A 25,992-nucleotide genomic window follows, 5' to 3' on the forward strand; every position below is an offset into this window, starting at 1 on the left:
GCTCACCACACATTTGGATAAGTTCCTTGGGGGGTTTAGTTTCCAAAATGGGGTCACTTATGGGGGGTTTCTACTGTTTAGGTACATCAGGGGCTCTCCAAACGTGACATGGCGTCTGCTCTCGATTTAAGCCAATTTGACATTCAAAATCTCAAATGATCCATTCTGACCACTGCTGTGCGCCTAAAGATTGGTCTTCCTCCACACATGGGGTATCGGTGAACTCAGGAGAAATTGCACAACAAATATTGTGATTCATTTTCTCCTGAAACCCTTGACAAAATAAAAAAATTGTGTCCAAAGAAAAATTTTGGGGAAAAAAAGTTAAGTTATTTTTTTTCTTCCACATTGTTTCAATTCTTGTGAAGTACCTAAAGGGTTAATAAACTTCTTGAATGCGGTTTTGAGTACCTTGAGGGTGCAGTTTTTAGAATGGTGTCATTTTGGGGTATTTTCTATCATAAAGACCCTTCAAAGTGACTTCAAATGAGATGTGGTCTCTAAAAAAAAAAATGGTTTTGTAAATTTTGTTGTAAAAATAAGAAATCGCTGGTCAAATTTTAACCCTTATAACGTCCTAACAAAAAAAAATTTTGTTCCAAAATTGTGCTGATGTAAAGTAGACATGTGGGAAATGTTATTTGTTAACTGTTTTTTGTGACATATCTCTCTGATTTAAGGGCATAAAAATTAAAAGTTTGAAAATTGCAACATTTTAAATATTTTAGCCATATTTCCGCTTTTTTCATAAATAAATGCAAGTCATATCGAAGAAATTTTACCACTAACATGAAGTACAATATGTCACGAAAAAACATTGTCAGAATCAGCGGGATCCGTTGAAGCGTTCCAGAGTTATAAGCACATAAAGTGACAGTGGTCCGATTTCAAAATTAAGGCCTGGTCTTTAACTTACAAAATGGTTTGGTCGTTAAGGGGTTAATTAAAATGTACTGTATTTGTGGGCAAACCCCTTTAAGTTTGTTTTCATATGAAAAAGTTAATTTTTATATTTGGCGAAAAGGAAAACGTTCTCAATTGTAGATACTTTTTTAATAAAAATCAAGGTTGGCCCATGATATAGTCCAAGCTTTTAACCCCTTTACCCCCAAGGGTAGTTTGCATGTTAATGACCAGGCCAGTTTTTACAATTCTGACCACTGTCCCTTTATGAGGTAATAACTCTGGAGCGCTTCCATGGATCCCGGTGATTATGACATTGTTTTCTCATGACATATTGAACTTCATTATCGTAGTAAAATTTCTTTGATATGACTTGCGTTTATTTGTGAAAAAAATGGAAATTTGGAGAAAATTTTCTCAATTTTCAAACTTAGAATTTTTATGCCCTTCAAACAGAGAAATTTGCCACATAAAGTAGTTAATAAATAACACTTCCCACATGTCTACTTTACATCAGCACAATTTTGGAACCAAATTTTTTTTTTTCGTTAGGAAGTTATAAGGGTTAAAAGTTGACCAGCGATTTCTGATTTTTACACCATTTTTTTAGGGACCATATCACATTTGAAGTCACTTTGAGGGGTCTATATGATAAAAAAATACCCAAAAGTGACACCATTCTAAAAACTGCACCCCTGAAGGTGCTCAAAACCACATTCAAGAAGTTTATTAACCCTTCAGGAGCTTCACAGAAATTTTTGGAATGTTTACAAAAAAATGAACATTTAACTTTTTTTCATAAACAATTTACTTCAGATCCAATTTGTTTTATTTCAAAAGGGTAACAGGAGAAATTGTACCCCAAAAGTTGTTGTACAATTTGTCCTGAGTATGCTGGTACCCCATATGTGGGGCGTCACTAAGGTCCTGTTTTGTCCTGTAAGTACCTATTCCAGAGACAAACGCATGTGTTCCCAGCTCTCAGCATAGTGAGCACTTGCCCTACTGCTGACAACGGACTACACACTGTTACAAGAGAGCTAAGTGACTTTATTTTCTTCCTTAGTTTTTGGAAATGTGCATCACCCTGCTGGATTATTTATTAATCATCTATTATTGCTATCTGAGGTGCTGTGAATTATGAGATCATCAAAGCTACCACTAACATTATTATCTACTGGAGGAACATTTAGTTTTATTTGACAGAGGTATTAATCTCTATACATCTTTACATAGCACAAGTCACTTTAAACTTTATTCATTTGCACTTTATATTTGATTTAACTCATTCTTAACACATAAGATATTCATCTACAGGTAACTATCACTATTCAGCATTTTGCACTTTGTAATCCTAGCGCAGATACATCATTTACATAAAAATAAATAATATTTTTTCACAAAAATGATCTTTTTGCCCCCAATTTTTTATTTTCCCAAGGATAACAGGACAAATTTGACAATTTGCTGTACAATTTGTTCTGAGTATGCTGATACCCCATATGTGAGGGTAAACCACTGTTTGGACGCATGGCAGAGTTTAGAAGGGAAGGAGCACCGTTTGACTTTTTCAGTGCAGAATTGGCTGGAATTGAGATCGGACACCATGTCACATTTGGAGAGCCCCTGATGTGCCTAAACAGTGGAAACCCCCAATTCTAACATACAAACCTAACCCCATAACTAACCCTAATACACCCCTATACACCCCTAACCCTAACACACCCCATAACCCTAATTCCAACCTTAACTTTAGCCCCAACTCTAAATTTAGCCCCCAAACCTAATGGGAAAATGGAAATAAATACTTTTTTTATATTATCATTTTTCCCTAACTAAAGAGATGATAAAGGGGGGTTTGATTTACTGTTTATAGCGGGTTTTTATAGCGAGTTTTCATGTTTGGCAGCTGTCACATTAAAAGATGCTTTTTATTGCAAAAAATTGTTTTTGCATCACCTCATTTTGAGAGCTATAATTTTTCCATATTTTGGCCCACAGAGACATGTTAGGTCTTGTTCTTTGCAGGACTAGTTGACTTTCTTATTGGTACCATTTTCGGGCACATGACATTTTTTGATCGCCTTTTATTCTGATTTTCGGGAGGCAGAATGAACAAAAACTTGAAATTCATGAATTTCTTTGGGGTGCGTTTACACCGTTCCGTGTGTGGTAAAACTGATAAAGCAGTTTTATTATTAAGGTCAGTACAATTACAGTGATATCTCAGATATATAATTTTTTTTGATGTTTTGGCGTTTTAAAAAAAAAACAAAAAACTTTTATATAAAAAATAATTATTTTTGCATCACTTTATTCTGAGGGCTGTAACTTATTTTTTTGCTGTATGGGGGCTTGTTTTTTGCATGACAAGATGACGTTTTCAGCGGTACTTTGTTTAGTTATATCTGTCGTTTTGATCGCGTGTTATTTCACTTTTTGTTCGGCGGTATGATAAAGCATTTTTTTTGGCTTGTTTTTTTTAATGGCTTTCACTAAAGCGGTTAACTAGTGGGACAGTTTTATAGGTCAGGTAATTACGGATGTGAGGATACCAAATATGTGTACTTTTATTGTTTAGATTTTTTTTAAATTAAAAAATTTATTTATTGCTGGAATAAATAATGATTTTTTTATTAGTATTTTTTAAAATATTTTTACAATTATTTAATTTTTTTTCTTCTATTAAATTCTTACTTTAACACTGTGTCCCACTATGGGACACTCATTTTGTGCAGGCTGATCGCTTCTATAGCATGCAGATCTGCGATCTGCATGCTATAGAAGCTGTCAGCACTGCATGCATTTTACACTGACCTGTGAGACTTCCTGACATGCACTGTGCATGACAGGACATCTCTCAGGCCTGAAGACCCGGATGTCATTATGACGATATCGGGTCTCCATGGCAGTGATCAGGAGCCTGTGTCACGCTGCGGGATCTCCAATCCAAAGGCAGAGGGGCTGTCAGAGCTGACAGCCCCTCTGCCTGCTCCCAGAACGCTACAATCATGTTTGATCGCAGTGTTCCAGGGGTTAAAGTGCCGGGAGTGGTCCGGGTCCGCTCCTGGCACTTAGTGCCGGGTGTCAGCTGTGAGAATCAACTGACACCCGGTCACGATCAGCCGCGCTCCCCCTGGAAATTAAGTCCCAGGGCACATTGACGGGATAGTATGTCATCTGCCAGAAAGGGGTTAATGTTGTCACACTGTGTATTTACAGGTTCTTCTCACAAAATTAGAATATCATCAAAAAGTTAAAGGGAACCTGTCACCTGAATTTGGCGGGCTATTCCTCCTCCCCATCCATGACCCCTGTCTGCAATATTTTCTGGAATTGGAGTAGGTGTCCACCAAAGTCCGCGCGTGCACAATGCAATCTTGCCTCGCGCACGCGCAGTATGCTTTGCCCAACTGCGGGCAAAGCCTAAAAGCATTACTGCGCATGCGCCGTTTAACTATGTCCCAGAAGTATTTCGCTGTGTTCTGGGACATAGTTAACCGGCGCATGTGCAGTAATGCTTTTAGGCTTTGTTTGCAGTTGGGCAAAGCATACTGCACATGCGCGAGGCAAGATTGCATTGCGCACGCGCGGACTATGGCGGACATACTGTATGTGCAATCTCTTGTAAAAGAGAAAAATGTTGGAGCTAAATCAACATTACAGAGGAAACATTGACATTATTTTTTAGTTACTGTTTGCATTAATTCTTGTGTGGAACCTGGAGGGCTAACAAATTTCTTGACAGCAGTTTTAAGGTGTTTGGATTTTAAAATAGTATCACTTTTTATGAAGTTTCCAATATATAGACCTCTCAATGTCCATTAAAATCTGAATACATCCCTGAAGCAAAAGGTTTTGTAAATACTTGAAAAAAATTAAAAAGTGCCTCTAAAATTACAACCCTTCTAACATCCTGACAAAATAAAATAACGTTTGAAAATAATGTGTATGTAAAGTAGACATATGAGAAATGTTATTTATTAATTATCTTGTACAGCATGACTAACCGGTTTAAGGATATAAAAATTTAAATTAGCTAATTTTTCAAAAATGTTAAAAATCCGGAAATTTTCACACGTCAATGCAATACATATTAACCTAAATTTACCACTAATAAAAGATACAATGTGGAATATGCTGAAGTATTCAAGAGTTATTACCACACAAAGTGACAAAAAAATAGGTTTAGTCTTTAATGTCAAAATTGGCTCTGTCACTAAGCTGTTAATCACTATTTGAAGTTTCCTGCTAATTAGATTAAGGTGCGCAGGGGCCGGATTGTACGCTGGGTCTTCTTGTCCGATTTCCTAGCCCTCTGCCTGCCTCCGGTCTTTGAATGACACGTCACTTCTGTGATTTCAAGCAGAGGTTGCAGATCATTCAGAGACCGGAAGCAGACAAACTATGTTATAAATGATAAATAGAGCAACGTATCCATAGTGTTTGCCAGTTGATGGATATATGAGACTTTGAGGTTTATTGTGGGTGGTCTATTGTGGTCACTGTGTTAGTTTAGGGCTCCTGTAACAATCAGTTCATTAACATCAATAGAGAGATGGAGAGTATGGCAAAGCTGAAAATCTTTCACAAGAAATATAGTGTAGATAAAGTGGTGGTCTATTCTTCTCAAAGTGGTGGTCTTAAGTAGAGGTTTCACAGCACAAGTAAATACACATGAATTTACTATGTACTGTAATTTACATATTTTTATGGTTAATTGCAGGATCTTAATAAGGCTAAACATAAGAAATATCACAAAGGAAAAAGCTAAATTAATTTATCTAATTATTACCGTAATCGAAAAACCAATAAACTTTGCCTACGTTTATATATGCTTTACTTGAAATATGCAGAAGGCAAAAATGTTCTCATAATACACGATATATTAAAATAAAACATATTATCAAGTTTTGGCTTTATATTTCCTGCTTTTCTGTGAGCATAATAAAAATCATGTCATTCACACTGTGATAAGCCGATAGGAGAATTTATAAAATTTTATATTTATGTAATAAACATCTACCGTTCGCAATAAACCTGCATAGTAAGAACACGAAAGAGAAACAACAGATTATCTGTAAAGATTATCGCTTCTGGGACAAAGACCTCAAAGTGAGTTGAGCTAACAACCATGTAATCAATCCTCCTTCGAGCAATATTAACATTTTATACAATAGCATGGAAAGATGGAAAAAAAACAGCATTATTAAATTCCTAGGACTGTATTGAAAAGTATTTCAATGCTCTGAAAACAATGTCTGCTTTTTAAAACATATCTATCATTTTTTCACTTAGCCTCATATGCAATTAAATTTGGAGTGCTAAAACTACTTGCAATCCAATTAATTGTCAGAGAAGACATTTCCTATATATAAGGAGAGAAGGGCACCACTATATAGTTCATTGGCACAGAACACAAAGATGTGGACTGGGAACTAAGGGTAAGTTCAAACTGCATTTGTTTCCGGCGGTAAAAAACAACTAAAACCATCACTGCTCCAGGTCACTCAGGCGTCACTGCTTTTCTCTGTATGGAGTTTTATAAACATTAAGTGCTTTAGCATTTTTTGGTATTTTCTTGAGTCGTTTATCAACATTTTTTTTCTTAACATTTATTTTGAATTTTTTCTGCATATATTTACTGTTTGAGATTTTTTCTTTCAATTCCATTAAAGTATGAAGACGATACAAGCTTTTTTGAAGCCAAAATGGTGAGAAAATGCTCAAAAATACAAAGGTGTTTTCTGGCCGTTTTTAAAGCCTTCCCATTGATTTCTAAAGTTTTGCAAAGTATTTAGCGTCTTCATAGCAGAAATAGCAAAAATAATGTTCATGATACTTTTAAATGGTGAGGTATCTTTTCAAAGTCTTAAAGGGAATCTGTCACCCTTTTTTTGGCCTTTCAGCTGCCAGCATAGACATCGGGGGCTTATCTACAGCATTCTGTAATGCTGTAGCTAAGCCTCCGATGTAACCTGAAAGAGAAGAAAAACACACCGAGGTGGGCGGTCTGGTCCGATGGGTGTCGCCGTCCCGTCCGGCGCCTCCCTTCTTCATGCGATGATATCCTCTTCTCCCGTCCTGTAATGGCTTCGGCGCACTGCTCTGCCCTGTTGAGGGCAAAGCAGAGTAAAGCAGTGCGCAAGTGTCGGGAGAGGTATGGCACCTTTGCACTGCAGAATTCTGCTCTGCCCTCAACAGGGCAGAGCAATGTGCCTGCGCCGGAGCCATTTCAGGACAGGAGAAGAGGGAGTCATCGCATGAAGGGAGGCGCCGGACCGGACCGCAACACCCACCGGACCGCCCACCTCGGTGAGTATAATAGAATGTGTTTTTATTCTCTTTCAGATTACATCGGGAGCTTATCTACAGCATTACAGAATGCTGTAGAAAAGCCCCTGATGTCTATGCCGGAAGCTAATAGGGGAAAAAAAGGGTGACAGATTCCCTTTAAAGGGAACCTGTCTTCAGTTTTGGCTGATATAAGTTACAGCCATCACCTTTCAGGGCTGATATACAGCATTCAATAATGCTGTATATCTGCCCCCAACCCATCCTGTAAGAGTAGAAAAATAACTTTCATAGAATCATAGAATCGTAGAATTGGAAGGGACCTCCTGGGCCTTCTGGTCCAACCCCCTGCTCAAAGCCTCAAAGCAGGATTCGCTAAATCATCCTAGACAGATGTCTGTCCAGCCTGTGTTTGAAGACTTCTATTGAAGGAGAACTCCTCACCTCTCGTGGCAGCCTGTTCCACTTATTGATCACTCTAACTGTAAAAAAAATTTTCTAATATCTAATCTGTGTCTCCTCCCATTCAGTTTCATCCCATTGCTTCTAGTCTTTCCTTGTGCAAATGAGAATAAAGATGATCCTTCTACAATGTGACATCCCTTGAGATATTTGTAGACAGCTATTAAGTCTCCTCTCAGTCTTCTCTTCTGCAAGCTAAACATTCCCAAATCCTGCAACCTTTCCTCATAAGACAGGGTTTGCAGACCGGTCACCATTCTGGTCGCTCTTTTCTGAACTTGCTCCAGTTTGTTGATGTCTTTTTTAAAATGTGGCGCCCAAAATTGGACACAGTATTCCAGATGAAGTCTGACCAAAGAGGAGTAGAAGGCAATAATGACTTCACGTGATCTAGACTGTATGCTTCTGTTTATACATCCTAGAATTGCATTTGCCTTTTTTGCTGCTGCATCACACTGTTGACTCATATTCAGTCTGTGATCAATTAGTATACCCAAGTCTTTTTCACATGTGCTGTTGCTTAGCCCTATTCCTCCCATTTTGTATATGCTTTTTTCATTTTTATTGCCAACATGTAGTACTTTGCATATTTCCCTGTTAAAAACCATTCTGTTAGTTGCTGCGCACTGCTCCAGTTTATTTATATCTTTTTGAATCCTCTGTCTCTCTTCTCTAGTATTAGCTATCCCTCCTAGCTTTGTGTCATCAGCAAATGTAATCAGTTTACCCTCAATTCCTTCATCTAAATCATTGATAAAGATGTTGAACAATAGAGGGCCCTGTGGTACCCCACTTGAGACATTCTTCCAACTGGATGTGCAGCCATTTACGACCACTCTTTGAGTCCGATCACTAAGCCAGTTATGAATCCACCTAACAGTTGCCTTGTCCATTCCATACTTAGCCATTTTTTAAATAAGGATTGTGTGAGATACTTTGACAAATGCTTTGCTGAAGTCAAGATATACTATATCTACAGCATTTCCCTGATCCACCCAATCAGTGATTCTGTCATAGAAGGAAATTAAGTTAGTCTGACATGACTTATTAGATACAAACCCATGCTGACTCTGTTTAATCACTTCATTCTTGTCCAGGTACTTACATACATGTTGTTTAATAATTTGATCAAAGATATTTCCTGGTATAGAAGTCAAACTCACCGGCCTATAGTTCCCTGGGTCCACCTTCTTCCCCTTTTTGAAGATAGGAACAACATTTGCTCTTCTCCAGTCTTCTGGGACTTCTCCTGTTCTCCAAGAATTTTCAAAGAATATGGAGAGGGGTTCAAAAATTTCTTCTGCTATCTCCTTCAGTACTCTGGGGTGTAATTCATCTGGACCTGGAGACTTGAATTCATTTAGGTTAGCCAAGTGTTTCCTCACTAACTTTCTGTTTATAGATATCCTAGATTCTTCTATTCCCTTAATAGGACAGTGAAGAACCGATGATGTTACATTTCCTTTCTGGGAGAAAACAGATGCAAAATAGGAATTTAAAAGTTTGGCCTTCTCAACATCCTGTCTTACCATTTCATCATTTTCATCTTGTAAAAATCCTATAGCATCTTTGACTTTTCTTTTACTTTTGACATATCCCCAAAATACTTTATTACTGCTTTTGACATCTCTTGCAAGCCTCAATTCATTGTCAGCTTTAGCTAATCTGATTTGTGCCCTGCAATTTCTGCAGACAGCATTATATTCTACTTTAGATATGCCTCCCTCTTTCCATTTTATAAACATTTCTTTCTTCCTTTTTAGCATGTGCTTAAGTTCTGTGTTCATCCATCCTGGTTCCCTTAAACGCTTCCTATTCTTTCCTCTTTTCGGAATTGTTAACGATTGTGCTTTGAGAATTTCATTTTTCAAGATTTCCCATCCTTCCTGGACATTTTTCTCCTTAAGGATATCCAGCCATTGGATTACTCAAATTCTCTTTTTGAATCCCTTAAAATCTGCCTTTCTGAAATCTAACCTTGACGTCTGAGTCTTCACTGGTCTTCCTCCTCTAGTTATCCAAAATTCTAAAATAGCATCGTCGCTTCCTCCTAGGGTCCCAGCCACTTTTACCTCCTCAACCATTTCTTCCCTGTTTATAATGATTAGATCCAAGGTAGCAGTTCCCCTTGTTTTCTCCCCTACCTTTTGGAAGATAAAGTTGTCAGCAAGAGAGGATAAGTATTTCCTTGACCTGTTAGTTTTGCCTGAGAGAGATTCCCAACAAATGTCAGGATAGTTGAAATCTCCCATGACAACTATGTCATATTTTTTGGAGAACTTGGCCATTTGATGCATAAAGAGTTCACCCATATCTTCAGCTTGCACAGGCGGCCTGTAGTAAATGCCTACAATGGTGTCCTTTCCATTTTTCTGTCCTTGTATTCTTATCCAAACAGTTTCCACAGAACTCCCAGTCTCTGAAGCTTCAATCTCTGTGCAGATATACTCATTTCAAACATACAATGCGACACCTCCTCCTCGTTTATCAAGTCTGTTTCTAGCAAATAAGTTGTATCCTTCTAGCCTTGTATTCCAATCATGTGTATCATCCCACCAAGTTTCAGTGATTCCAATTAAATCATATTTCTTTTCCTGTGTTAGTAGTTCCAATTCTCCTTGTTTGTTGCCCATGCTTTGTGCATTAGTATAGAAACATTTTAGTTTGTGATTGGTTTCTCTTTCACCAATATTTCTTATTATTTAGATTCTTTTGTCTTTGTTTTTCCTTTCCACTTCTATTAGCAGAGTTCTCAATAGCATTTGTCAGGTGTGTGGCTTCTTCTGGCCTTTTGCTTCCCTTCCCATATTGTTCTAGTTTAAAGCTCTCCTGATGAGTGTAGCAAGGCGACTTCCAAATACTTCCAAACTTTTATTATACTCACCTGAGAGACGGTCCAGTCTAAGGGGTGTCGCTCTTCTTGGTTCTGCACTTCCCATCTTCTTGCGATGCCATCCTCCTGCTTGCTTTGTGTTGCGCTCCTGCACAGGCAAATTTATCTGACCTGTTGAGGGCAGAGCAAAGTACTGTAGTGCGCAGGTGCCAGGAAAGGTCAAAGAGCCCTGATGCCTGCACACTGCAGCACAACAGGGCAGAGAAGCACGCATGCGCAAGAGCGCGATACCGAGGAGACTGTGTGGAAAATGCAGGGACATGTCATCCACACGAAGCAAGAAGGAGGACGGCATCGAATGAAGATGGGAGGCGCCGAACCAGGACCAGTGACATCCATCGGAGCGGACCGCCCTGCAGGAGAGTATAATAAAAGTTATTTTTCTTCTCTTCCAGGTCGGGTTGGGGCAGATATACAGCATTATAGAATGTTGTATATCAGCCCTGAAAGGTTGTGGCCGTAACTTATATTGGCCAAAACTGATGACAGGTTCCCATTAAGCAATGAAAAGAAGCTAAAAAACCTGAGCATAGGAATACAATTTGTTTTAGCATAGAAGCAGCAAGATTCATTTTGGGTGCGCTCTACTCTTCAACTGCCCTAAAAATATTGTCGTCAAAGAATCACTATATCCTCAATATGGTGGGAAAGGGGTTTCTAGGCTGCTAAAATTGAATTATGGCACCCTTGGCTGGCTCCTACATCATGACAGATTTTAGGACTCTCTCATTGTGCCACAGCATGATGAGGATGCATTTAACGCTAAGTAACTCATTTTGACGTTAAACAGCACATAGTCTTCTGTTAATTGAAAACCCTTAAAAGGATATATATTTTACATGAAACAGAAATTGTAAGTGGGAAGAACATACAGGTAGTTAGCAACTACCTGCCTGTTATTTGTCAGACCCATAGTAAAAAAAAAAAAAAAAAAAAAAATAGCCCCAGATAACCCCTGGCCATGCAATAATTCCCCACCATTGGGGCCGGCCAAGGAATGCCATTTTATACCTGTACTGTGTAGTAGACTGGGTTGCCAACGGCCCACCAGTAACATTGACTCTGGGGGGGGGGGGGGGGGGCACTTTTCACCTGCATGCAAATATTACACAACTCTCATTAACAAATTTACCTATATCTCTATATAATAATAAACTGGGTAGTTTGGCTAATGAATGATGAGATGCTGCTTTTTTCTTTACAGATTGAATCAAGTGAATTATGTCAAGTACTGCCCATACAGTAAGGTTGGGGGCCCAGATCTGCACAGGGGCCAACCAGGGAATTCCCATTACCCTATGGACCAGTCCGAGCCTGGTTTTAACAGTCTCATCATCACCACTGTGTATGACTGTGAATTATTAGAACTATGACACACTGCAGCAACAGCATCCTTTTTTTATTGTTTTCACAAAGTACCTGCTTGCAAGGGTAATATTACACCACTCATTGCAGATTTCGCAACTAAATCCAAATTTGGAATTCAAGGTTTGGTTCTGTTTGTTAAATAAATGATCCCTGCATTTTGAGATCTGACTTTTTTTTAAAAGAGAAATCTCCCTGATACTGAGACATAAAATTGTTTATATACAAACCTGTGCAGGCATGGACAGTGTGTAAACAAATGATATGAGGGACCAGATTTGTAGAAAAATCTTGTAAGGGCAAGTTGATTGGGAATAGATAGATAAGTGAGGCATTCGGCTAGTCTAAAGAATGCGCTTTTAGGGCATGCTTAAAACCGAGTACTGGGAATTTATTGAATTGTCCAGGGTAGTGGATTCCAAAGAATTGGAGCAGCACTGGAGAAGTGATATGTATTTTTGCATGTGACTGTACATATGACTTTACATTTAATTCTCACTCACTCTTTTTCACCATCATAATGTTCCAATCACATTTTTTCTTTGTTTTAATGATCACAAATTTGTATTTTGTCTCTCTTAGCACTTTAGGGTTTAATTAACGCTAATTATAATGAAAAAATAGTTTGTTTATTTTATTATTTATGTGTATTTTTTTCACATTATTACTTTTTTCTTAGTCTTCACAGTTTTTTCATTATTTTATACTTTTTTTCACCTTATAGGTGTGATGTGTTCACGTAGCACTATTACTATATTTATTTAGCAAGTGTTACCTTAGTTACACCATAAGACCAAGGCACTTGTTCGTATGTGTTGATAAGCACTGCCTGGGGTCACGTGATCATAAGTATACATGCGATTGTTACATGATAGGTGCACATATTACGTTTGCGCATACAACTGTGTGATCTTGCATGTGACTACGTCACATGGAATGAATTACAATTTGCACATGTGATTGCATCACGTGACAGCAGTTTCTAATACTTAGGAAGTGATTGGCGTTTTCCATTTGCATTCTCCACACATTGGTAGTAAATTAAAGGAGGCAATCGCCTACATGCCATTGGCCTTTGACAGCTTAAATAGTTACCTCACCAGCAGCCCATCGCCCATGGATGAAGCATTTCATTGCGAAATGCGTGTTGGGGGTGGTGGATCCCTGGACATACATGCTGTAGGTAATATGGATACTTTGAACTGGTATTAGCAGTTTATCATAAAATGTGGACTGTCAATACTGGATGGTTTAGTATATTGATACATAGGTAAATATCGGCTCCTACAGTGATGGAGAGATACAGTTGTGCTCTAAAGTTTCTATACTCTGGCAGAATTTTTGCTTTCATGGCCATTCTTCAGAGAATATGAATGATAACACCAAAACGTTTTCTCCACTCATGGTCAGCGGTTTGGTGAAACCATTTATTGTCAAACTACTGTGTTTTCTCTTTTTAAACTATAACGACAACCCAAAACATCCAAATGAGCCTGATCAAAATTTCACATAACCCATTTCTTAATACTGTGTATTTTCCCCTCTAACATCAATGACAGCTTAAAGTCTTTTGTGATAGTTGTGGATGAGGTTCTTTATTTTCTTAGATGGTAAAGCTGCCCACTCTTCTTGGCAAAAAGCCTCCAGTTCTTGTTAATTCCTGGGCTGTCTAGAATGAACTGCGCACTTGAAATCTCTCCAGAGTGATGTCAGGAGACTGAGATGGCGACTCCAGAACCTTGACTTTGTTCTGCTGCAGCCAATGATAGGTCAACTTGGCCTTGTGTTTTAGATTTTAGTCATGTTGGAACATCCAAGTAGGTCCCATGCAGTTTCCAAGCTGATGATTGCAAATTTACCTCCAGTATTTGCTGTTAATGTGCTACATTCAACTTTCCTTCAACTTTGACCAAGTTTCCTGTGCCTTTGTAGCTCACACATCTGCAAAACATCGGTGATCCACCTCTGTGCTTTACAGAAGGAATGGTATTCCTTTCATCATAGGCCTTGTTAACCTCTCTCCAAATGTAACGTTTATGGCACTGGCCAAAAAGTTCAATTTTGGACTCATCACTCCAATTTACCCTGTTCCAGATGTTTTGAGGCTTACCTCTGTACTGTTTTGCATATTGTAGGTGAGATACTTTGTGGCATTTCAGCAGTAATGGCTTTCTTCTGGCGACTCGAGCATGCAGCCCATTTTTCTTCAAGTGTCTCCTTTATTGTGCATCTTAAAACAGCCACACCACTAGTTTTCAGAGAGTCCAATATTTCAGCTGCTGCCATTTGTGGGCTTTTCTTTACATCCTGAACAATTTTCCTGGCAGTTGTGGATGAAATTTTTGTTGGTATACCTGACCTTGGTTTTGTTTTTACAGAGCCACTGATTTTCCATTTGTTAATCACAGTTTGAACGCTGCTGACTGACATTATCAATTCATTGGATATCTTTTTGTATCCCTTTCCTATTTTATACAGTTCAACTACATTTTCCTGCAGATCCTCTGACAATTATTTTGCTTTCCCCATGACTCACAATCCAGAAACGTCATTGGCTGGATGAAAGATGCAAGAGTCTGCCTGAATCCCAGAAACTCACTCAGCTTTTATGCACACACACTGATTACAAGCAAACAGGTCACAGGTGAGATGTTACCTTTAGTAGCCATTCAAACCTATTTGTGTCAACTTCTGTGCATGTTATCAGGTCAAAATCACCAGGGGATGTGAACTTTTGATCAGGGTCATTTGGATGTTTTGAGTTGTCATGATTTAAAACGAGAAAACACAGTAGTTTGACAATAAATGGCTTCATCCAACCACTAACCATGAGTGAAGAAAAAGTTTTGGTGTTATCATTCATATTCTCTGAAATAAGGCCAAGAAAGCAAAAATTCTGTCGGGGTTTGTAAACTTTTGAGCACAACTGTATACCTAAACCTAGGAAACACTAGATATCAAATGCAGGAAATCTGTCCATCCTCATAGTAACAGTGGAATAATTATAATCTACACAAGCTAATTCACCCATACAAACACTGAGCTATATGAGTCTCTGTAAGGGAAGGAAAAGATTTGTGGTTCTACAAAAAGATAACTTTCTTAGAGTGATTACATCTTTCTTCAAAAGAATGGAGTACAACTTGGTAGCATAGTTATATAAACCTACAGAGTTTAAGATTGAAGGAAATGTACATTTGCATATACAGTACATGCATGTGTAGGTAATTTTCATTTTGCATAGTAAAACTACATAGTTAAAACTTACTCATCTTCTTGCCCAGCGGTGATGCTGTGTAGCTGATTTGCTCCTCCATCGGCACAGGCTTTTATAGCAGCTACAACAAAACAGCATAATACAAATCATTGATATTGTGAGACAAAAAGCACAGAAATTACTTCTACATGTGCAAACCAAGTGGATAAATCAAGAACAGATTACCAGCTATCCAGCAATATTAACATTTTTGCAATTCAACCTATGCATATGCAGGGGTGGCATTTATGCACATGTAATCGAAGTACATGTATCAAAGTACTACTGGCAGTTATAACATGGCAGTTAGACAGGGCAGGAGACAGGTAAGGGTGGTTTCACATTAGCGCTTTTTAAGCGCACGCACGGCCGGGGTTAGCTCCGCCCCTGAGCCGGCTCTCTGCCCGGCGTGCCCGCCCCTTGCTTGTAGCGCCGCCTCCTAGCGCACAGCGGCGCCTGCGATCGGCGCACCCTATCTTTAGCATAGGGTGCGCAGATCGTGCGCAGGCCGTGCGCTAGTTGCGCTTTGACCTGCGCTGCGCACTTTTGACGGTGCGCCGTGCGTGCCAAAATCAAACTTTTCGGATTTTGGCGCGCACGGCGCACCGTCAAAAGTGCGCAGCGCAGGTCAAAGCGCAACTAGCGCACGGCCTGCGCACGATCTGCGCACCCTATGCTAAAGATAGGGTGCGCCGATCGCAGGCGCCGCTGTGCGCTAGGAGGCGGCGCTACAAGCAAGGGGCGGGCACGCCGGGCAGAGAGCCGGCTCGGGGGCGGAGCTAACCCCGGCCGTGCGTGCGCTTAAAAAGCGCTAAATGTGAAACCACCCTAAGACATTTATATACATCTACTTCCTGTACATTAGGAGTACAACAAATATATACCATATGCATTTGTGTAATTTTTATCCTGGCCGCTGCATTCACACACATCCACCGCCCTGCCATTAACTCTCTACACTCCATCCATATCGGCTCCTCGCTCCTTTCCTCTCCTATGTATAGCACTCACGCTCTTTTCACATTGTTAAATTGCACAGATCCAGTCAGTCCAACCATTCAACATCAGAGACGCTCTCACAAATCACTTAACCATCTGCTCACTCTTTCTATCCTCCTTTTCCTAGTCGCAGGAGACATTGCTCCCAACCCTGGTCCCCCATGTTATAGAAAGTCAAACCCCCCGACTGCTACACTTAGAAACCCCTCTAATCTTATTAATATTCCCTGCATGCCATCTGTCTCTCTTAATTGTGCACTTTGGAATTCGCGCTCAGTGTGTAACAAACTCTCCTTCATCCATGACTTTTTCCTTTCTAATTCTCTTAACCTCCTGGCTCTTACTGAAACCTGGATCCAGCAGTCAGACACTACCACTGCTACTGCTCTTTCATACGGGGGGCTACACTTCTCTCATACCGCAAGATCAGACAGTAGAGCAGGTGGAGGCGTTGGTCTGCTCCTATCACCAAAATGTACCTTTCAGGTTATCCCTCAAGTACCCTCACTAGTCTTCCCTTCTTTTGAGGTCCATGCCGTCAGACTCTACACCCCCTTCTCCATGCGAGTGGCGGTGGTGTATTGTTCTCCCGGCCCATCCCATCAGTTCCTGGATCATTTTGCCACTTGGCTTCCACATTTTCTCTCCTGTGACATCCCTACCCTCATCATGGGAGATTTCAACATCCCCATTGCTCTTCCCCTCTCCCCATCTGCTACTCACCTTTTATCTCTAACCTCCTCATTTGGCCTTTCGCAGCTTACTAATTCTCCAACGCATAAAGACGGAAACTCCCTCGACTTGGTCTTCTCTCGGCTTTGTGCAGTGGATGATTTTGCAAACTCCCCTCTCCCGCTCTCTGACCACAATCTTCTTTCATTCTCTATCAAGAACTGCCAGGCCGCTCAGGTCACCCCCACTGTCCAGACTTATAGAAACATACAGGCCATTAACACCCAGAAACTTATGAAGAACTTGCAGTCTTCATTGGCCCCTATCTCCTCCCTCTCATGTCCTGATTCTGCATTGAAGCATTACAATGAAACACTTCAAAGTGCCCTGGATGAATTTGCACCCCCTATAAATAGAACACCACAATGCAGACGGCGACAGCCCTGGCACACGGTGCAAACACGTTTCCTGCAGCGGTGCTCCATGTGCGCCGAACGTCTGTGGAGAAAATCCAATCTACACGAAGATTTCATCCATTTTAAGTTTATGCTTAGAACATACAACACTGCCCTTCACCTCTCCAAACAAATCTATTTCAACACCCTCATCACCTCACTGTCCAATAACCCGAAACGTCTCTTTGACACTTTTCATTCTCTACTCAATCCAAGAGTACAGGCCCCAACCACGGAGCTCCGAGCTGACGATCTGGCCAATTACTTCAAAGAAAAAATTGACCAGATTCGACAGGAAATTATCTCCCAATCACCTCATACCATGCACTGTCCTCCCTCCCCCACTGCATCTAGCTCACTCTCTGATTTTGAACCAGTCACAGAAGAAGAAGTAAGCAGGTTCCTTGCATCTTCTCGCCCAACTACTTTCACCAGTGACCCATTTCCGTCACATCTCCTCCAGTCCCTGTCCCCTGCTGTCACCCCTCACCTAACTAAAATATTTAACCTCTCTCTCTCTCTTCTGGTATTTTTCCCTCCTCATTTAAGCATGCCATCATACATCCACTACTTAAAAAACCATCCCTCGACCAAAACTGTGCCGCTAACTATAGACCTGTCTCTAATCTTCCCTTCATCTCTAAACTCCTGGAACATCTGGTCCACTCCCGTCTTATCCGCTATCTCTCAGAAAACTCTGTTCTCGACCCTCTCCAATCCGGTTTCCGCTCTTTACACTCCACTGAAACTGACCTCACCAAAGTCTCTAATGATCTGCTAACAGCTAAATCAAATGGTCATTACTCCATGCCAATTCTCTTGGATCTCTCTGCAGCATTCGACACTGTGGATCATCAGCTCCTCCTCACTATGCTCCGTTCCATTGGCCTTAAGGACACCGTTCTCTCCTGGTTCTCCTCCTATCTCTCCGACCGCTCCTTTACTGTATCTTTTGCCGGTTCCTCCTCCTCTCACCTTCCCCTTACTGTTGGGGTCCCCCAAGGATCGGTTCTAGGCCCCCTCCTCTTCTCCTTGTACACTGCCCCTATTGGTCAAACAATCAGTAGATTTGGTTTCCAGTACCATCTCTATGCTGATGACACCCAATTATACGCTTCTTCTCCTGACATCAAGCCAGCCTTTCTAGAAAACACCGGCGATTGTCTAAACGCTGTGTCTAACATCATGTCCTCACTATATCTGAAACGGAACCTGTCAAAGACTGAACTCCTGGTGTTTCCTCCCTCTACTAATTGCCATTTCTGTGTGTGGTTCCACTATTACTCCCCAGCAACAGGCCCGCTGTCTTGGGGTCATACTTGATTCCGAGCTTTCCTTTGCCCCCCACATTCGATCAGTGGCTCGCTCTTGTCATCTGCACCTCAAAAACATTTCTAGAATTCGACCTTTTCTTACTTTTGACTCTGCAAAAACTCTTACTGTTTCTCTTATTCATTCTCGTCTGGACTATTGTAACTCTCTTCTAATCGGTCTCCCTCTTACAAAACTCTCCCCTCTCCAATCTGTCTTGAATGCTGCAGCCAGGATCATATTCCTCACCAATCGTTACACCAATGCCTCTACCTTGTGCCAGTCATTACACTGGCTACCCATCCACTCCAGAATTCAGTATAAACTTATTACCCTCACCCACAAAGCCCTCCATGGCTCAGCAACACCCTACATCTCCTCCCTTGTTTCAGTATACCACCCTACTCGCGCCCTCCATTCTGCTGATGACCTGAGGTTAGCATCCTCAATAGTCAGAACCTCCCACTCCCGTCTCCAAGACTTTACACGTGCCGCGCCAATTCTTTGGAATGTACTTCCCAGGTCAATACGATTAGTCCCCAGTCCCCAAAATTTTAAGCGTGCCCTGAAAACACATTTATTCAGTCTGGCCTATCACCTCAACACATTAACCTAATCTATCCCTGTATGGCACAGCCAAAAGTTTTACCATAACCAGATTTCCCGCATCATGTTCCCACATGCTTTATGCATCCATTAGCCCTCTGTGTCTGTACTGTTACACACTTAACATTATGGCTGGTCCATACAATCAGGGCAACTGTTACCACCCACCTTTCGTGTCTACCTCTTTCCTCAGACTGTAAGCTTGCGAGCAGGGCCCTCTTTCCTCTTGGTATTTGTTATAATCTACTGTATGTGATTATTGTTATGCTGTAATGTCTATTGTCTGTACAAATCCCCTCTGAAATGTAAAGTGCTGCGGAATATGTTGGCGCTATAAAAATAAAATGTATTATTATTATGCATATTTATCGTGCAGAATCTCTTTGTAGATGATAGAAGAATACTTAGAATTGAGAGTCCTCAGTGGTTAATACCTTTTAGTGGCTAACTGAAAAGACAGTAAATTGCAAGCTTTTGAGACTACTTGGGCCTTTTCATCATTTCATTTATAGCTGATAGTCTTTACTTTCAATCCCTATTCAGTTACTTCAAAATAATTCATGACAAGGCATTTTTACTTAAAGGGAGTGTTCCTTTTGAATTAAGTTTCTACCCATGTTGCAGCTTAGAGGGAATGCCCAATTAACCCTTTCAAGATATACGACTTATTTACGTCATATGTCATGTCCCTGACTTTGATGCAGGCTTGCATGCAGACTCCGCATCTTTTCCAACAAATGATGGCTGATTTACAAACATGTTCCTTATTATAGAGACACAGAATGTGCTTCGGGGGTGCCTGTGGGCAGGTTTCTTCTTGGTTTCTGTGGCCTAGAGCAGAAAGATAAGACTCTGCCCACAGTCCCGCCCCGGAGCATGAGTATCCCATTAGCTGAAAACTTCTAACACTGATTACACAAGAACCACAGGATGGATTTATTCACCCCAGGTATCATTTTGATCAGTATAACAGTGACGATATGACAATGCCTGTAGTTTACTTAGCAAAATCCTGCTGACAGGATCGCTTTAAGAAAGAAAAAAACCTCCTCAAAAACTCGTTAGAACCACATCAGAAAAAATGCTTCAGTAAACATAAAAACTCCTCTTAGAAACTCACCAAAACAGGAAAGCTTCCTGAAGTGGTTTCTGCTTTCAAAAAACTCTGTGTGAACATAGCCTTAGCTTGCAGAAGCAATAGTGTGCAACGTACAATTTACATACATTTTTGTGGCAATTCTCATAATTCCCCAGTCATCTCTATCTATAATGGTCATCAATGATCTTCTTACAAAAAAGGAACAAAATAAAAACAATTCAAGATGTTAAAAAAAATTAAAGATTCTACATACTGAATAGCAGAACACCTACTGAGAGTACGAGGGACTCATGAATTTCCTGAATGCATGCAGTAGATGTGGAATGATAAAGTTTTATTCATCTGTCTGACTACAGTTCTGCCTCATATCTTCAATTTGTTTGTAGCACACTGTGATTTATAAATTAAACTGGAAGTGAAGGGACATTGATACCACTGCCAGAAGTTCACTGCATTTGATTTTGCACTTAAATCTCAAATGTTTCCACATCCAAGCTGCTCTGAAATGCAACTTTAATAAATCTGTCAAAATAAACATAACCTGTCGTGGATGGGGTTGTATCGCTTTCTTTTTCCTTCATTTTCTCTGAAGTGAATTGTAGAGAGTAATCAATTGGTCTCTGACAGAATGAAACCAAGCAGACAAATGCATACAGCAAAGTTTTTAGCGACCTGATGAAAATTCTGTTTACAGTACAATTCTCTGGTCAAAGCTATATCACTCGCTGAGCAAACTCAATAAACCGCAGAAGAAGAAAAAAAAAACTAACTTAAGGTGGAAAGGTTTGTACACATCGGGATGTGGATGATGGGAATACGAGATGTCAATATTTAGCAAAATTTTACATCTATAGTAACTAATCCTAAGTAATATTAATTGATCAAACAAAGGTACAGATTAGTGATTAGCAAATAAATTTGAGAGGAATTGATCTTGAATTTCATATAATCTGCATTAGCCAAAATGTTATTTTTTTGTTATTTTCCATTTGCGTGCATCAAGCAAAATGGCCACTACCCTCCATTTTTTTGAACCATAAAGGGCCACCAAAAGGTTAAAAAAAATCCTTATACTCTCCTTACCGCCCCTCTGCTCTTCGCCAACACCCATCCGGTCTTTGCTGCATCCTCGGCTCCCCCACTGCTCACACTAGGATTCTGGGGCCTCTCATGCTGAGCCAGGATTTTCGGTTTCCATGAGGCTCGAACTTGGAGGGTTCTTTAGAAAGTGTGCAGAAGCTCACGGTATAATGAGATCATGATGTGCGCCCTGATTTTCGGCACGCATGTGCAGAACCCTCCCAGGCTGAGCATGAGTGGCCCAGAGATTTAAGTGTGAGCAGTGGGTAATTGCAAGATGCAGCGAGGACCAAAAGGATGGCGGTGAGTACCAGAGGTGCTGGAGAAGTGAGCCGTAAGAAAAGTAAACAAATATTTTGATTTTTTTTTTTTTTTTACATATTAAAATGATTACACTCAAGTCCGGAGAGTGCTTAATTAGGGACATTAAAGTTACGAAGTATAACTCCTCCACAAACTAAATTTCCTAGGAAAAAAGGTGCCGACAGGTGACGTTGAATTTTGAATTTTGCCTGACCCACAAATCTCTTGTACAGATGCTTTGTGCTTTTACTCAATCACAGTAAACTATACCACCTATTGTGTGATTAAAATGAACTGGTCACACAATTCATGCTGCCAAATCCTGAATTGCAGCCTGGCTGTGTGATTGCAGCCAGGTATATTTTTCTCTGAAACATTCTGGCATTAGTTATATGATGTTATAATAGTGTATAACTTCATTGACTGAGACATATTAAATATATGTTGATCAGAAACAATACTTGTGTAGGAAGAAGGACCAGACAGGGGGTACCTGTCTTGCGTTGGGTCCGGAACTGTCGGGGATGACTCCTCTGTAGTCCGGGGGAAAGCTAAGAGACCCGGACCGACCTTTGCACTGCATAGCAGGGGGCGTGGCTAAGCGAGGGGAGCCACAGCAGCATGCGCATAGGCAATCAGACTTGGCGAGAACAAGCAGCGCGCGGCAGGGAGAAGTTAGATCTCCGTCTCTTGAGCACCGGAATAGTGCAGGCCTGCGCTCGTGCCTCCCTGCGACAACTCAGAGACTGTGACCAGCATCGTGCTGTATGCCCACTGGCTCCTGCAACGTGAGGTGACAGACGCTCCGGGCCGGTAACACGTGGATACCACTTAAGGAGGACCGGGTGACTCACTGTGAACTGTGCTCTTACTCCCCGGCATACATCTGTTGAGCCACGTTAGGCTCCGGTAGTGCTGTGGACTGTACCGCACCTCACACAGCAAATCCTGGACCAAGGAACCCATTAAAGACGTTGAGGACAAATCTCTGCCATCGGAATTCGGCTCAACAACGCCTTCAGGATGACACCGGATCTGCCACGTGCTGACCATGTTGGCGCCACCGTTCAAACTCTGGACTGTCCAGTCAGGAAGCCGACGGAGTGATAAGTTAACCCTTGAGAACTGTTGCTATCTCTATTACATTTTTTACCTCATCCTGTATACCAACTGTTATACCCCTGTTTGTCTCATCTCCTCCTTGCTTGGAGTTCAAGTTACCCCTGTTCAAGTAAAATAACATTATCTCTTGCTCTGTATCCTGTCCATTACTGCATCCCGCAACTTGTTCACACTTGTACAAACACAACGTAAATGCTTTAACAATCTTTATAACCTTCTATAAATTAGGACATAATTTAATGTTAAGGGTTAGTTCCCTCTTTTTAGATGGATATTGTATGATATTGCCTGTAAAAACAAGCATTTTTTAAAAATTCATGCTAATTAAAATTTGCAGCTGTTCTTGATATATTAATACTTTTCTGTAAAGCTCATTGCCTAGGAAACCGACCACCGCTGCGGTTTAGCTTGTAAGCAGTGCAATGAAGCTGGACAGAATTATTAGGTAACAGGACGCTCCAGCGATCCTCGCCATCTTCAGTGCAGTGCTTACAGGCTCAACAGAAAAGAACTTCTAAAAACTGTACATGCTCCACTGTTTACTTTGGAGACTGACCACTGCTGCTAAATTAAAAAAAAAGAAAAGTGTTAATATCTTAAGAATGACTGAAAATTTAAACAAGAAGCAAAATTGCTTGAATTTACAAGCACTAGCCAACAACACCCATTTATGAAGATGGAATAACTGTTTAAGGGCTTCTACATGAAAGAAATATACATTTTTATTGTATGAGAAATCCAAAATATTTTAATTAATATACAATGTATGAGCAAGAAACAGTAGAAAATCAATTTCTGCAGAATGTAATGTTAAGATTAGTTGAATGTTACTTTTAACATTAAAGGGAATGTGTCATGATTTTTACTTTTGTATTATTAAATAGTGATTACATAATGAACTATATATAATAAAACATAACATTTAATTTTGTAACAGTTAATTTATTAACTTTTTCTGCATCCGCTGGAAGCTGCCCTTTTTGATATGTTCAGACACTTACAAACCACAAATACGGCAGGCCAAATACGGTGTCTGTCCGAATCTCCTACACTGTGGCTGCCTCAGGGCTGTCCAGTTAACAACTGTGGGGGGCGCCAGGTGCCATTTTGGTATAGACGAGAGTGGTGCTGTGAACTAAAATTTCCTCCTGTAACCGCTTACAGTGTTCAGCAGAGTGGTGACAGGAGGTGCAGGGATGCAATGACTTGGTAGAGCCACCATTTACAGGATGGTTTGTGGCAGTGTGAGGAGCCCTGAGGTCATGGCGCTGAGTACAAGTCAGGCTTTCTGGTATTGTACCATTAATACCAACCTACCACGCTGTTCTTATGGCTGGAAAAAGTTACCACTGAGAGGCTGACCTGAACGATGAGAGCTGTGCTGCAATAGAGAACAGCTCTGTAGCCTGGGATAAGTAACTACAATGTCAAACTGCCAATCTGTGCACACCAGCATGTTCACAATAGTGTTCAGAGCATTGGCTCTACTATGTCAGCATATCGCCTCAATCAGACGTCTAAATGCAGGGATGCTTCAATGAACATTTACTGTGAAGTCTGCAAAGTATATGAGAAATAACAAAGATCAGAAAAACATACAGGGGTGTAGCTCCCCTTTTCACACTGAGCATTTAGTTTACATAGCTTTCCATGTTTTAAAACAATCAGGCCTTAGTCCTGCTTATCCCCATCTATTAAAGGGAATCTGTCACCTCATTGAGATGCGGCCACCGCCATTAGGGGCTTATCTACAGCATTCTGTAATGCTTACAAAACCTACAAAAGACAAAATGAAAAAAACCCTGTAATGCTGTAGATAAGCCCCAGGTGTAACCTGAAAGATAAGAAAAACGAGTTAGATTATACTCACCAGGGGGTCCGGTCCTATGGGTGTTGCAGTCCGGCGCCTCCCATCTTCTAGCGATGACGTTCTCCTCCTTCTGCCGCGGCTCCTGCGCAGGCGTACTATATCTGCCCTATTGAGGGCAGAGTAAAGTACTGCAGTGTGCAGACGCCGGACCTCTCTGACCTTTCCCGATGCCTGCGCACTGCAGTACTCAGCTGTGCCCTCAATAGGGCAGATATAGTACGCCTGCGCAGGAGCCGTGGCAGAAGGAGGAGGACGTCATCGCTAGAAGATGGGAGGCGCCGGACTGGACCGTGACACCCATCGGACCGGTCCCCCAGGTGAATATAATCTAACTCATTTTTCTTATCTTTCAGGTTACATCGGGGGCTTATCTACAGCATTACAGAATGCTGTAGATAAACCCCTGATGGCCGCATCTCATAGGGCAAAAATGAGGTGACAGATTCCCTTTAAGGTCTGCGGGCACAGAGAGGTTTAACCCCTTACCTACAATGGACGTAATATTCCGTCCATGTGACCCTGGACCTAACTACCATGGACGGAATATTACGTCCCAGCGATCAGCGGCGCCCACGTGGTGAGCGCCGCTGATCGCGGCCGGGTGTCAGCTGATTATCACAGCTGACACCCGGCACAATGTGTCAGGGGCGGTCACGGACCGCCCCCGACACGTTAACCCCTTGTACACCGCGATCAAACGCGATCGCGGTGTACCGGGGGTTAAAGGGAAGCATCGGCATGGAGGGGGCTCCCTCCGTGCTTCCCTGAGCCCCCCACGGCAGCGCAATGTGCAGCGCTGCTGCGGGGGGCTCTTTCCCTACAGGCCCCCGGATCCAAGATGGCGACGGGGGCCTTCGGGGGCCTGCAGGGAGCTGACTTCCTCAGTGCCTGCAAAGCGCAGGCATGAGGAAGTCTGCAGAACTGCCTGTGACAAATTGCTGATCTGTCACAGTGATCTGTGATGTGACAGATCAGCGATCTGTCACAGGACAGTGATATCCCACCTGGGACAAGGTAATAAAGTGTAAAAAAAAAAAAAAAAGTGTTAAAAATAATTAAAAAAAAAAAAAAAAAAAAATCGCTAAATAAATTAGTAAAAAAAAAAAAGAAATATTCCCCAATAAATCCATTTTTTCAAAACAAAAAAAACAAAAACAATAAAAGTACACATATTTGGTATCGCCATGTCCGTAGTGACCCGCCCTATAAAACTGTCCCATTAGTTAACCCCTTTAGCGAACCCCTTAAAAAAAGTAAAAAACAAAGCAAAAAATAATGAATTATCATACCACCGAACAAAAA

The 25,992-nt window shown here is 41.0% G+C and overlaps 1 protein-coding gene across 6 annotated transcripts in view; it reads right to left on the reverse strand.

Moving 5' to 3' along the window:
- TPK1 (thiamin pyrophosphokinase 1) overlaps positions 1-25,992 on the reverse strand; it is a 794,751-nt gene that overhangs the window by 456,574 nt on the left and 312,185 nt on the right. For all 6 annotated transcript variants that reach the window (XM_073550050.1, XM_073550048.1, XM_073550049.1 and 3 more), the window contains one exon: positions 15,186-15,255. In XM_073550050.1, the coding sequence (XP_073406151.1) occupies positions 15,186-15,255 (70 nt within the window). The remainder of the gene's footprint in view (positions 1-15,185; positions 15,256-25,992) is intronic.

Source organism: Dendrobates tinctorius, unplaced genomic scaffold, assembly GCF_039654945.1.
Source record: "Dendrobates tinctorius isolate UK_male_01 unplaced genomic scaffold, ASM3965494v1 ptg000162l, whole genome shotgun sequence".
Taxonomy (NCBI): Eukaryota; Metazoa; Chordata; class Amphibia; order Anura; family Dendrobatidae; genus Dendrobates; species Dendrobates tinctorius.